Source organism: Hipposideros armiger, unplaced genomic scaffold (assembly GCF_001890085.2).
Source record: "Hipposideros armiger isolate ML-2016 unplaced genomic scaffold, ASM189008v1 scaffold_37, whole genome shotgun sequence".
In the NCBI taxonomy this organism is placed as follows: Eukaryota; Metazoa; Chordata; class Mammalia; order Chiroptera; family Hipposideridae; genus Hipposideros; species Hipposideros armiger.
Window position 1 is genome coordinate 5,007,845 of NW_017731387.1, and position 13,809 is coordinate 5,021,653.

The window sequence follows — 13,809 nt, forward strand, 5'->3', positions numbered from 1 at the left end:
CCCACGACAAAGGGACAGGTGGACAGCAGAGGAGAGCGCGAGAGTGTGTAGGGTGAGAAGCTGACCGCTGGCTCAGGAGGCCCGGACCTGGCAGGAGGAGGGAGCAGCGTAGCAGCAACCCCCAGGTCCGGGCAGCCCTGGTCCAAGGCCCCATTCTGGAGAGAGAGTCCCCATGGGCCACAGCGAGGCCCCTGAGGTCCCCAGGTGATTTGTGAATACTGTCAGCACCACCCAACTTGCCTGCCAGCCAGAGAGGGCCCCGAGGCCCAGCCGTGCTGTGGGGCCTGGCCAAGGGGTCCCCAGGGACACACGAGGTGGCAGATGGCCGCCCTGGCACGGCTATTTTGGGCCCCATGATTATATGCTACTGTATTTGGACCTCCCCAAGCTTCCTGGAGTTGATTACTACGTGTGTCTGGGGCAGAGGCTGCTCCGAGGTGGGTGGGTGGGCGGGCGTGCGGGCAGCCCCCTGCACTTGATGAAGGTCTGAACATGGGTCATTTGGCTCCTGGAGGAACTAGGCGAGTGTCCGTGGTGGGCTGGGCCTCGGGATCGGGGGAGGTTCTTTCAGCTGTAAATGCTAGTGTGGGATGGAGTTGGCTTAAGCCGGACCACCCAGGAGCAGTGTGGTGCCTTGCGCCCCTCCCCCGGAGCGCCTCAGCCCAGACTTGTGGGTCTCCTCAGCCCCCTGAGCCCCCTGAGCCCCTGGAGCTCTTGCAGGCCTGGCCCCGAGAGACCTCACAGAGGCTGGAGCCCCTCCCAAGGTGGGGCTGAGGAGGGCTGAGAACTCAGATGTCGTTAGGTGACATGGGCCCCAGGCAGAGCTAGGAAGCAGGGGACCCCTCCCCCTAGCTCCTCCTGCCCATATTAAAACCCCTTCCTGGGCAGCTCCCTGGCAGAGTTCTGAGTGTGTCCAGAGGGAAGAGGAGACCCAATTGCTGGTGTCTATGCATTCATCCACCTTCTGTCCCTCCATCCATCATCCATCCACACAGCCATCCACCCATCATCCTTCCATCCATCAATCATCCATCCATCCATTTATCTATCCATCTTCCATCCATCCTCCATCCACCCATCATCCATCCATCCATCCATCCTCCATCCATCATCCATCCACCATCCATCCATCCATCCATCCATCCATCCATCCATCCATCCACCATCCACCATCCACCATCCATCCATCCATCCATCCATCCAATATCAGTTTGTCCCTCCACGTTCTGCTGAGTGCCTGACATGCCTAGCAGACAGGTTACTGAGATCAATCATCAAGCAGGGTCCCTGCCTTCCAGCAGGCTGAGGCCGGTATAGGAACACCACACACCCCCGTTTTCACTCCCGGCTCCTACACACTGTGGGCTGAAGCTTCCAAGACAGGGAGGTCAGTGCCGGTGAACGCGCTGTCAGGTTCGTGCAGAAAAGCTAACAGGAGCTGACGGGAGCGACAGAGCGGGGGGCCCAGTGGCTGCAGTGGGAATCACCCTGCTGGCCAGTGCCGGCCGAATGCTGACCATGATGCCGGGCTCCAGGCTCGTGCTTAGCAGACACCCCCTTTATTCTGTGTAGCTGATCTCTAAGGGTGGGGGGCCCACGTTCCTCATTCTACAGGTGAGGAAATCAAGGTTTGGGAGCTGACCCCGGAACTGGCGGGCGGTCTGTGTGAATTCCGAGCCCACGCACGCTCTTCACCGTGACTCGAGTGTGTGGAGAGCAGCTGTGAGGGGCCCAGCCAGGCTCCCAGGCTGCTGGCCTCACAGCCCAGGGAAGTTTACAAAGTGCAGGTTCCCAGGCCCCTTCTCAGACCTCCTGAGTCGGAATCCTGAGGGCCGGGGCCCAGGAATTTGGATGTGAAAAAACACGCTCCCAGGTGACACCTGATGCAGAGCCGGACTAGGGAACCACTGCTGTGGGCCTCGCTGCCCCAGGCAGGGCTCACGGGCCAGCGGCCTCAGCGCCAGGCAGGACCCACAGGCAGTGCGGGCCCTGCACCCACACTCCAGACCTAGTGATGCAGCATCTGTGTTTGAACAGCCCCCCGCTTCCGGGCAGTCACTGTGTTCATGTGTGATTAAGATGTGAGGATCTCTGCCCTCTGGTCCCAGAGCTTCTGCCTCTCTCAGCCTCAGTTGGGGTGGGGACCGTCGTTATCAACTGCCCCCAAGGCCCTGAAGACTTTCCGTGTAGTTTCAAGCCGTCCGCTCCTTCACTGCCCCTGCTGTCACTTGCACATGGGAGGAGTGTCAGGCTCGGGCTGGTTCGGTTAAGCGCCTGCCGAGGGGCAGTGAGATGCCAGTGACCTCTTAGGGGACACAGCTGGAGACAGAAAGGTTAGACTTTGGGAAGAACTTCCTGCTGTTGGTTGCCACCGGGAATGGAAGGGCTACAACGCCTTCTTCTGAAGGCCCCTTAGACTCACCCCCTTGTCCTCTTCCTGCCCGACTATCTCCCTATGATCCACTCGCACTTTCTGGGAGCCAACATCTTTTCAGAATTCTGTCCCCCTGTCGCCCTAGGGCAGCCGGAGAGGAGGTGAGGGCCAGCTGGGGTCACAGCCAGGCAGGCGCAGAGACCGCCTGTGTGCCTGCACCCCCTTCTGCTGGCCGCACCCCTGCCGTTGGCAGCCTCCCTGCTCCCCCCCAGCCTCCCTGCCGTCCTGGGGAGACAAGACCGGTCAGGAGCCGGGAAAGTGTGATCTTTGCGAATCCATGAGTAATTTTCCACCCGTTTACGAGCCTTTGGAGCCCCGGTGGCTGCCAGCCGCTTGCTGGAGTGTGGAAATCCACACAGCGGCCGGAAGCGGCGGCCAGCACACCGGGCTCCTGCTCTGCCCACCGGCGAGGCGGCGTGGGTGGAGGCCGCCTGCCCCAGACCACAGGACCTTAGAATACCAGCTGGACGGCGCCGCAGTCACCCCGTCCGACGGCCTCTGCTCCAGGTGAGGAAACCAGGCAGCGGAGAAGGGAGTGACTTTCCCAGCGTCACCCAACGAGTCAGGAGAGGCTGCGGCCAGCGGGAGCCCAGGCCAGGCCACAGACGCCCCTGCCCTCTGAAAGGGGGACGATCTCTTTAGGAGCCTCTGTGACCTCTTTAACTAGGTGGCTCAAAGATCAGTTTTTCTGGAATGTCACCTGTCTGGGAGACTCTCGCCAGGGTGGCTTTTCTCCCCTCACCAGCCCTGACACTTGCTTTTGGACTTGGAGTCAAGTCTTTCCTATGTCTGCCCTTAAAACAACTGCAGCCAGCCTGGTCTGAGCTCTGCACCATGGACGGGGGCTGGGGTGGGCAGGCAGTGTCATCTCCACCGGTGAGGGGACCGAGGAAGATGATTCGGGAGCGCAGGGAAACTGTGGCCGTGGGGAGCTGAGCAAGGTAGACGCTAGGGGCTGGGGCTGGGGTCCTTCCTCCTGCAACACAAGGCTCCCGGACAGGCATGGACGCCCCCAGCCCCTGACGGAGGAGTGGAGCTTAAGTCAAGGACGCAGCTCGCGCTGCGACAGCACGTCTGGAACGTGGCAGGCGCAGGAGAGGCCCAGGCGGCAGTGCGAAGGGCGGGAGCTAACGGAGCAGCACCAGCAGGGCCAGGCAGTGCCGGTCACTCCCGGCCTGAGCACCAGGCCACCGTCGTGAATCCGGGTCCGTCCGTCCGTCCAGCTTGTAACGATGGCCGCTGTTCTTCATAGGTGGCAAGTTTGAGAACCTAGTCTTCCGTCTTTTTTCTTTCTGTGTTTGGTTTTATAGACTTATTTTCAGAGGGCAAAACACGCAGACAATTTAAGTACTGGTCCGACAGACCCGCTCTGTCTGGGTCAGCAACGAGGCCAAACGCATCCTCACTTCCAGACACTCGCCAGGAACATCTGCGTCTCCTCTCAGAGACGGAAAGGCGCCTGATACTTCACTCCTGTGCTTCTACCTTGTCTGCAGTGTAGTCCACAATGTCCTGTGGACGGGTCAACTTTTCCACGTCTATGTCAGAAATTTCAAACCCAAGTTCATCCTCCACGCCCGTGATAACCTCCGCTTGGTCCAAACGAAGGCCAAGACTTTCATAAAAAAAGGAATTTATGGAGAGTTTTTTTGGGTTGATAGTTTCATAGTTTCAAGACGTGAAGGACCCGGTCCTTGATCCCTGTAACGTCAGGGGGCGCGTCGCCTGTGCAGGTGGCACGGCCATGAAATGACCTGGGACCCAGGGCAGGGGCAGGAGGGACGCTGTGGTTGGACATGAAATGACCGAGTGCAGGCGCTGCCTGTGGACACCCCTCACAGGCTTTTAGGGCTTTAGAGAACCCACGTCATCTGACCCTAACTGGCCACTGGGACACACCGAGTGGCCGGCGGGCAGTCTCAGAAGTCCCCAAGGTGGAGGCAGGCTCCGTGATGGGTGGGATCCCACCTGGTCAGGAAGGTCAGCCCTGGTCTGTGGAAGAGACAGCAGTGTCTGGGCTTTGAAGGCAGGCTGACAGGTGGACTGGTGGAGACGAGAGCTTTTGTAGGAGTGGAGCTGCCTGAGCACGGAGGGGCCATCGACGTGTGACACTGGCTCAGAGAATGGCGGCTGCTTTGGTGCAGACCCAGCTCCCTACCTTGCAGCACCATCTGTCAGAGGCACCAGAGGACAAGTGGGGTTTTCACGCGGACGGACCTGTGTCCCTGACAGAGCACAGTGAGCCTGGCTGAGGCGGGCAGTGAGGCCACTAAGACGGCTGCAGGATGGAGCCTAGACCACATCAAGGACCAGGACCTGGAGAGCCAGGGAGAGGTGGCCGGAAGCCGCGCGTCTTTTGTGCTCCTCCCAAACCCTCCCCTCCCCAGCGCCCTCCCTGCCTGGCCGCCCTCCTCCCCACACTCAGAGCCTGGGACTTAATTACACCCTGACGCAATTTGTTTTTTTTTTTAAAAAACATGTTTATTTTTGTTCTGACTCATTGTAGAAAATTTAGAAAATACAAAAAACGAAAAGAAGAACATAAAAATCACCCACGACTCTACCACCCAGACACAATGCTCATTATCGTCTCTGGGTGTTTCCCTGTGAGCACGCACTCTCACAGGCGCGTGCGTCCTTTAGGAGACGTTAAGTCTTCACACATCGTATGGGGGTCTGGCTTTTTGCCCCTTCAAAATTGTACTAATACAACACTGGCATAATCATTTTAGTTTCACGTATGCCCTTTTAAAGCGGCTTTTAGTACGTTTATGAACCTGGGCAACCATGCCCGCTGTCTGCTTCCGGACCATCTCAGCCCCGCGGGAGAAAGCCACCACCATCAGCAGTCCCAGCCCTGACGAGCTGTCTCCTTCCTGTCCCTGGATTTACCCTTTCGGGGCACTTCACACAAACGGAATCACACTGCGCGTAGCTTTTTGTGTCCGCTCCTTTCCCGTAGCACGTTTTCAGGGCCTGTCATGCATGTATTCACGCATGCATCGCCCTTCGCTCCTCAGCGTGGCCGAGGGATCGTCCACTGGGCAGTTGGGCCCATTGCTAAGGGACATCAGGTGCTTCTGCTGTTTGTCCTGCTGTGAACCCTCATGTGGACACGTGTGGGCAGTTCTCTTGGGCGTATCTCTGGGAAGGGCACGGTCTTTCTGCGGGCCTGGCAGAGGTCTCCAGCCTGATGCGCGCTGGGCAGGGCGGCGCCTGCCTCGGACCCGGCAGTGAGCTCGGTGAGTGTGGGGACCAGCGCTGCGTGCGGTTCGGTCAAGAGGCTCGTGGAGGACAGGAGTTTCAAGGAGAGCTTCGAAGAAGCTTATTTCAAACAGGGCGCCAATCTATACAAAGTGCAGAGATGAATAAACCATGGACGCCAGGACAAGGAGTGGGGGACAGGGGCATATTTCCCAGCTGGAAGGGAGCATGGGGGACCTTCTGAGAAACGGGACTGGTGAGAGTCATTCCAGGGAAGGAAACTCAAAGCCCAAGCTAAAGCGTTTGGAGTTGACCAGAGCCAAAGATGACTGAGCAAGAGCGAGGCAAAGTCACAGCATGGCGGGGGGCTAGGGGGCAGGGGCGGGTCTCTAGTCTGTGTGAGTGGGCAGACGGACGGACGGACGGACGGGTGGGAGTAGGGAGGCTGGGAGGAGAGGGTGAATACCACACAGCTGTAACCTCCCCAGTTCTCACTCTGGCCCACAGGGAGCCCCAGGGACCCCGGAAATGGCCCGTGGGAAGGCCGCACCGTGTGGTGGAGAGGGTGAACTTTCTTCTCCCTCCTCCCAAGGAACCCTCAGACGTGTTCATCTGTGGCCTGTTTCCCTGTTACCTCTTACTAAGCGTCTGCTGGGAGGGCTTTTCAGCCTTTAAAACGCGGATGCTCCCTAAACCTCTGGCATCCCGCCCCTCCCTGCAGAGGCAAGTTGGGAAACCCCGTCTGTGTCTTCCTCCGGCAACCACAGCTGCCTTTTGCCAAGGGCGGGCGTCCAGGCCCCAAGTAGCCACAGGGCCGGCCCTTAGACGCATCTCAGACAGCCTGGGACAGACCCAGAAACCCGCTGGATGTTAGGAATCCGATGGCTGGAGGCTGGGGGGCTGATGAGATGGCTTTTTGTGGTCCCCACCCCAGGATTCCGGGATTGTCACCCACAGAGCTGGCCTCTGCCCAGATCCCACGGTCGGTCGTGTCTTCAGGGGAAGCGCACAGGGCTGCGCACGGAGCCTCCTCCCTGCCTCCCTCCTGGAGGGCAGGCGGCTCTTTTTCTGCGCTTGCTGCTGCAGGCGGAGGGAGGAACAGCTCAGGTACCGCCTTTGATGTACACACAGGAAGCGCTTTCTGTGCCTGCCAGGTCCTTGCTCATCATCCATCAGCTCCTGACAGGTGGAGGGAGGGTGGTCTGGCAGCTGGAGAGCCAGTTGGAATCACCTTCATTTTCATATTCCACCTTTGATCTAGTGGAAGGCTGACAATGAGAAGGGAAGGATCTTATTAGGGGACATAATTCAGACCTCCCCGTGTGTGTCGGGGGAGGGGAGTGCTGGAGGGCTCAGCTGCCCAGCCCGTCAGCCACTGTGGAAAGGCTCCATCCGCCTCCACGCCCTGCAGGGGACCTTGGGGTCGCTAAGCTTCTGGTGGCTCAGCCAGCCGCCTCTGTCTCCATCCCTCTGTGGCCATGGGACTCCCCTGAGGGCTCAGGTTCCAGCGCTTGGGTGTCCGTTTCCGGACCCTGTAAGGGCCTGGTGCTGCCTTCCAAGTGGGTAGAGCCATGACTAGGACCCAAGGGAGGGGACCCCAATGTTGGGTTCTGCGGAGGAAGCGCTCCTGGAGACCGAGCTCTTCACAAGACCTTGGCCAGCGATGTGGGTGGAGCAGTGGCCTCCTTTGTGGGGTTTCTGGCAGGCTGTCCCTGTGGCACGGTCTGTGGGGCAGAGGCTGGGGGACATATGGGAGCAAGGTGGGCCCTCGACTCAAAGCCGCCTCTGCCGCGTCTTCACGATGACCGTGGACGGTCACCCCTTTCCTCCCTGGTTCGGTGGGGCCCTCAGCACTCACCTCTGCACAGGCTGTGCTCTGAGCAGTGCCGGAAGCCCCGTAACGCCGTCAACAGGAAAGCGTGGGCCGAATGCCCACTGTGGGCACGTTTCAGGGGAACAGGAGACAGCCCTCGGGGGTCTTCAGTCTGACTGGGAGCAAAGTAAACAAAGCATGGTGAATCTGTTCAAAGGTGCAGGATTGGATTAATCTCAGTGACTGAGCTGACACTAGGTGGTAAGGGACATGCCAGGTGACCTGGTACCTGGGGGCATCAGAGGCCTCAGGGAGCCACAGGGGCCTTCCCAGGACTCAGGCCGAGGGGGACTTGGGGTTGTTGCGTGTGACAGATGAAGGCACCTGAGTCCTGGGTGGAAGCTGCTTGAGTCAGCTTGGTCCCCACGTGGACGAGCCCTCCGTCGGGCTGGGCCAGGACATGCCGCCCGCTGGGGTCGCAGAGCCCTGCCTGCAGGGGGAGCCGGCGCGGGAGGCTGGGGCCCCGCTGCCTGTGGGAGGCCCAGGCACCTCCTTCTGCTCTGCAGGTGCCAGCCTGCTCCCTGTGGGGTCCCTTCCCTGGCAGGTCGGTCCGGGGCTGTTGGTCCCCCGGGCAATCAGCGGGTCCCACCTGCAGTATTTCCCCAGAGTAGCCATTTCCAGCACGGCTGCTTTTCTTCCTTTTATCACTTTGAGTCCCCCCGCTTCCTCCCACCTACGCTCCACCCCACCAGGGCCTGGAGGTCCGCAGCACCCCTTTCCTTTCTTCCTTCCCCACGTCCCACGCAGAGCCATGCAAGTGCTGGGGCGGTGCTGCGGGTTTCGAGGTGAAAAGCCAGCCTGGGGTTTGGCCCAGGAAGCCAGTTGATAGCCAGGTGCCAAATGAAACGCCCTCATCCTCAGGGTACCTGGCTCCCCCGCTGTTACTCTCACTGTTAGGAAGTGAGGACGGAGGCCTGGCCCTCAGCTCTGAGGATTTCTGAGCTCGGAGCAGAGCCGGCTTGGTGGGCGAGAGACCCGTGCAGTTAGTGACACGGGGCCTTAGATCGGAAGGTCTCGTGATCTGCTGTCACCACCTGGAAACTCTTAGTCATTTGTGGGCAGGGCTTTCCCTTCACTTTTCCTGTTGTGCCCGGTCCTTCTCGGAGGTCCTGCGTGGTCAGCAGCTCCAGGGGAGGGGAGGCCGCCAGGCTGGGGCGGGAGTGGGGGCAAAGACGCTCGCCGACCCAGGCACTGCATGGAGCTGGCGGGGGCGCCTGCTCTGAGCTCCCAGCATCTGAGGTGGCACCTTGGCCCTCCTTTCAACACCCTGCAGCAGGATACTTCGCAGGACAGGGACCACTTGGTGGCAGGGGCCCTGGAAAGTCGGCCTCCCTCTGCTTGGATGACAAGCGGCATCTACCCCTCGGTCCCCAGCCTGTGCGGCCCACCTCAGGCCCACCCACCCTCACGGACTCTCGCTGCCCCTGTAACTCGCTACGACTCTCACATCATGTGACTCAGAGCTGGAGTCACCTGCCCGCTCCCTGCTGTCCTCCTGTCCTCCCCTGGGACACGCTAGTCAGCCCGCGCTCAGGGAGCAGGTGCAAGGTGCCAGGCCTGAGCTCGGAGCTTCACGTGTGTGGCCCCTTTCAAGTGAGTTCCTCGTGACATCTGTGGACTGGTGGTGGTGCACTAGGTGCCCCAAATCTGTCCCTCTTGTGTTTGGCTAAGATCTGGCAGGATATAGGATGGATTAGAGCGAGATTCCAGAAAGCGTCCATTCGATCAGCCTGGTGCTCTGTGGGCTGGAGGGACCCTGGATCCAAATAGAACTGTGCTTCCTGGAGCTCAGCGGTGTCACGTCTGTCACCCATCCTTTCAGAGCAGCCAGGCTGGGAAAAAGGAGGCAGGGGGCCCCGAGTTTGCATCCCTGCCCTCCCACGCCCTCTGTGCGGCTCTCGTGACCTCCCTTATCTAGGGGTGAGGCCGGCAGGTTCCTTCAGGCTCGGACACGGTGGTTCCGGGTCTCTGTCCGCGAGCAGCTTCTTGCTGTCCGACCTGAGTGTCTCCTGCTGCCTCCGCTCACCTCACTCCCATCAGGTGGGAACAGAGTCCCGTCTCGCCAGCGCTCTGGGATGTCTATGGCCAGGCGACCTGCAGACCACCTGCCCTGGGGCCTTGGAGGGAAGGGGCCCGGTCCCTCTGTCTGCTCTCCCTGCCTCAGCCCTGCCCTGAGTGTGGGGAGCAGTTTGAGGTTCAGCTGGTTCCCCAGGGCCCAGGCAAGCCCCAACCGGCCCGTGAGGTCCCTGCTAACCTGCTGTGTTCCCGCAGGTAAGGAGGGTCCTCAGGGATGGCGCGCGGAGCCCAGGCCCACGTGGAGAGAGGGCTGCTGGGGTGTTGACTTTATTCCAGGGCTTAATTGGGATAATTGCTCTCTCCTTCCTGCCAAACCAGAGTCCGTCTGGGCGGCTCTCCCACCTGCGGACGCGAGTTGCTCAAAAAGGTCTTTTAGTCCCAAGTAGCGATTCTGCTGGCTGCTCGAGGCTCCTTCAGCTCCCCCCTCACTTGCCCTGGAGGGCTGGGGACCCCAGAGCAGTGTGAACCCCGACTCGAGGGGCTGGGGAGGCTTCTCAGAGAGCGCCCCATCTGGCCAGGGGCTGGGCAGGGAGAGAGTGGGAGGGGCTTCTAGAGCCAGGCTGCTGACCCTCGGAGGGTTCTCAAGGTTCAGGGGTTCTTGGGGGGAAGAAGGGGGTGTCTCTCAGAGGGGAGAGGGGAGAAACTAGAAGCTGGTGCTGCTCCATTTTATTGGGGAGCCCACCTCGAGGGGATGTCTTGTCCTCACAGCCGAGATCACCCAAGGACCTTGATCGCTGGGTCCCCAGCTCCCCCAGAGGTCCCCAGGGCCCCCCGGCAGCCTCTCTGTTAGGTCAGGGAGTTCTGGGTGAAAGGCCCTGAGCTGTGTGCATTTGTCCGCATTTAACCTCAGAACAGCATCTGGGTGGGCGTGCAGTCACACCACGCAGCCGAGGAAACCAACCGGAGAGGCTAAGTGAGGAAGTGTGACAAGATCCGCCTGACGCTAAGCCCACGCCTCTTCCACGCTCTCTGGAGCCCCTGGGGTAGCACTGCCATTAAAAAAAAAACCCCACAAAAAACTGCAACTACTGCAGGGGGCCGACTTATTCTAAAAAATGATTCCTGGTTGATCTGAAATCAAATTTAACTGGGCATCATCCCAAATATTGCACGGGACATACTTATAGTAACATTATTTGTTATTTCTCCGAAATTCAAGTTTAAATGGGCGCCGTGTGTTCTGTGGGCTAAATCCAGCCATGCCGCCCTGGGTCCTCGTGCGCTCCAGCCGTCCGGCCTGTGTGGAAGCCTGGGCTCCCGGCTCACCCTGTCGTGCGCTCGGCCTGACGGACGCTGTCCCTGTGACCCCCTCCCGCCCCCCGTTGGCCAGCCCTGTCTCCAGGCTGTGGCACTTCCCTGTCCTGCTTGCCTGGCTCCCTGACAGAAGCCCTGCCTCACCCCTGGTGGCCTCAGCCCCTGCCTGCTCGCTCTCTGGTTCCCGCCCCCTCCCCGCGGCCCCCAGGGCTCCAGGCCCAGTCACTTGTCCCACAGGCCTTTCCTGAGGCCCAGGGCCCCGTGCCGCGTGCCGCCACGCGCCGCCACGCGCCTGCCACCACGCTGCACTGTGGCTGTCAGCCTGGCTTTGCCGCTGGGTTGGAGGCTCTGGGACGAGGGGCAGGGAGCTCTGTTTTTTGTGGCTGATGTGATCCAACGCTTCCCAGACCTGTCTGTGCCAGGGGACATCAGGGCGTTCTTTACAAACAGGTCCCCCCACCTCTGAACCGCAGTCTCCTGGGGAGGGCCTTGGAGTCTACATTTGCCCAAAACGCCAGGCCAACCAGCCACAGTCAGACCATCAAGGGCCAGCGACCCCCACTGGGGGACCACGGCGGCAGTGACGGGCCTTGCTGGCAGAGGCACTCACCGAGGGGTTTGTGGTCCCATCAGGTCAGGTTTGGTGTGGGTGGGAGGTCTTTGCTGACTGCCCTTTCAACTGTGTCCTGGTCAGCTCAGTGTTGGCCTGTCCACCCAGGGCCCCCTTGCCTGAGAGCTGGGGACATTCCCCAGTGGCACTTGGGACTTTCGGCAAGAAGGGCACCGGTGGAACGGCTTAGGGATGAGACAGAAGCTGTGCTGGACCTTTCGTGAGTGGACAGTGCTGTTGGGACGAGAGAACGTCACCTGTTCCCGTCCCCCACCCCAGCCACATCAGTTCTTCTTTGGGTTCGGATGAAGGAGCCCTTGGGGCCTTTGGGGATGAGGGTTGGGGTGTCCGTGGCTCAGCTGCCCACGTGGGAGAACCACGCCTCAGGGCAAAGCCTGTTCTCGAGAGTGAAGTCCAGGCATAGATCTCCGGTCACAGGCCAGCTTGTCTGGTCCCTGGGGGACCAGTGCACAGGATGATAGGTTTCAGCCCACGTTCAAGCCCAGGAGCAGACGGGAGCACGCTGATAAGGGATGTCGGCTTGGGCACATCTGTAGGTCTAAGATGGGCAGGTTCCTGGCTTTGTGGGCTGCCGAGGCCTCCTGGACCCCCCATCAGAAGCTTTCGTGTCACCTCAGAACCCCTGGTGGCACAGGCAGGGTCACCCCCATCTGTTCTGAGAAGTAGTGTATCGAGGACTCCGGTGGTGGCATGTGGGGCCCCGTAGGCCACCAACCGAGCAAGAAGCCCCAGGACTTTGGCAGGAACCCATCAAATTACTGGGTCCCAGAGGGGACAAGGAGCAGGTGGCACTGGGGTTGGGTGACGTGGTGGCTGCATCTTCGAGAGCATCTCCTATGGCTAGGGGAGGGGATGTCCCTCTGTCAACGGCAGGACATGCTCATTACATGGCCTTGGAGTGGACGTGGGTGTGGAGAACCGTGTCCCACTGAGCAGGGAGCCATGGGAGCCTGTGTGTGTGTGTGTGTGGGGGGGTGCTGTGATTCACTCGGGCCTGGGCTCAGCCTTGGGTCTGAGGGGGAGTTGGTGCCATCGTAGGGACGTATGGCATAAAGGATCAAGAACTGGGATGGAGGCGAAATCTGGAAACTTGTCACCGCTTTAGTCCCAGGGTACCTCGAAGCCTGTGGGGGCCCTGGCTGCCCCACCCATCCCAGTCCCAAGCTCGGCCTGTGTCCTGCCCTGCACTGACCCTCTCTGTCCTCTCCCACCAGGCGCCTGGATGCCAACCTCATCTCACTGGTCCCGGAGCGGAGCTTCGAGGGGCTGTCCTGCCTCCGCCACCTGTGGCTGGACGACAACGCACTCACGGAGGTCCCTGTCAGGGCCCTGAACAACCTGCCTGCCCTGCAGGCCATGACCCTGGCCCTCAACCGCATCAGCCGTGTCCCCGACTTCGCCTTCCAGAACCTCACCAGCCTCGTGGTGCTGTGAGTATGCTCTGCCCCCCCACGGGGTCCCCCCTATGGAGTCCTGCTGGTGCCCGATGGCCTTGCCCTTCTCTCTGAGTTACTGGACCCTCTGGTCTCAGTTCCCCCTTTGTAAAATGAGGCTGTGACTCGCACCCTGTTGACCCCATGGGGTTGTCATGGAGCTAAGTGACGTTAAGACTATAGACGTGCTCTGAGAGTTCAGCACCGTAAGCAGAAAGCAGGATTGACGTGTTATCTCCTCACCACGCAAATGTGAGGACATCTTGCTAATGGAAATCAAGCCAGCAATTCCTGAAATGGTTTGCACCACCCCTGAGAGCCAGGTGGTGCTGTTTTATGTGCGGGCACGATTGAGGGGAGCGTAAACTCACCTGAACTCCCAGGCCTGAGAGGCAGGTAGAAGCCATCACTGGTAATTACCTGGGAGATAGCATCCCTGGCAGGAATCGGGCGTGGGGTTAACGCGCCTTCCCAGTGGAAACTTCAGAGGCAAATTAGCTGCCAGCTAATTGCTATGAGTGATTGGTAAGTTCATGGGGAGATTACTAAGGGCTGTAGGCCATGCGTAATTGTTTCGGGCTCCACACCGGCTGCTGCCAGAGCCCGTGTGCTGGTGGCTCTGCCCGTTGCCCCCCGTACTCTTGGAAATCTGGTGTGATTTTCTAAACCAGAGAACGGATGACGCTGAGCTCCATCTGAGAGATGAAAAGGCAGGTACCAATTTTCTCGTCTAGTTCTGTGCTGGGAGACCGGAGAACCTAGGTGAACATGCTACGGACCACGTCCTGCTACCAGGGTGGTCGCCCATCCCGGGGCCTCTGGGAGCCGGTGGGGACTTACGGGGGCGAAGCGAGCAGGTGTGTAACACCCCATGACACCCCGAGGCAGCGGGCTCAGGGCTGCC

The 13,809-nt window shown here is 60.2% G+C and overlaps 1 protein-coding gene across 1 annotated transcript in view; it reads left to right on the forward strand.

The window, feature by feature from the left end:
* The window catches only part of LGR6 (leucine rich repeat containing G protein-coupled receptor 6), a 76,449-nt gene that overhangs the window by 31,977 nt on the left and 30,663 nt on the right, over positions 1 to 13,809 (forward strand). Inside the window, exon 5 of the mRNA XM_019637983.1 lies at positions 12,687 to 12,902. Coding sequence (XP_019493528.1) covers positions 12,687 to 12,902 — 216 coding nt within the window. The remainder of the gene's footprint in view (positions 1 to 12,686; positions 12,903 to 13,809) is intronic.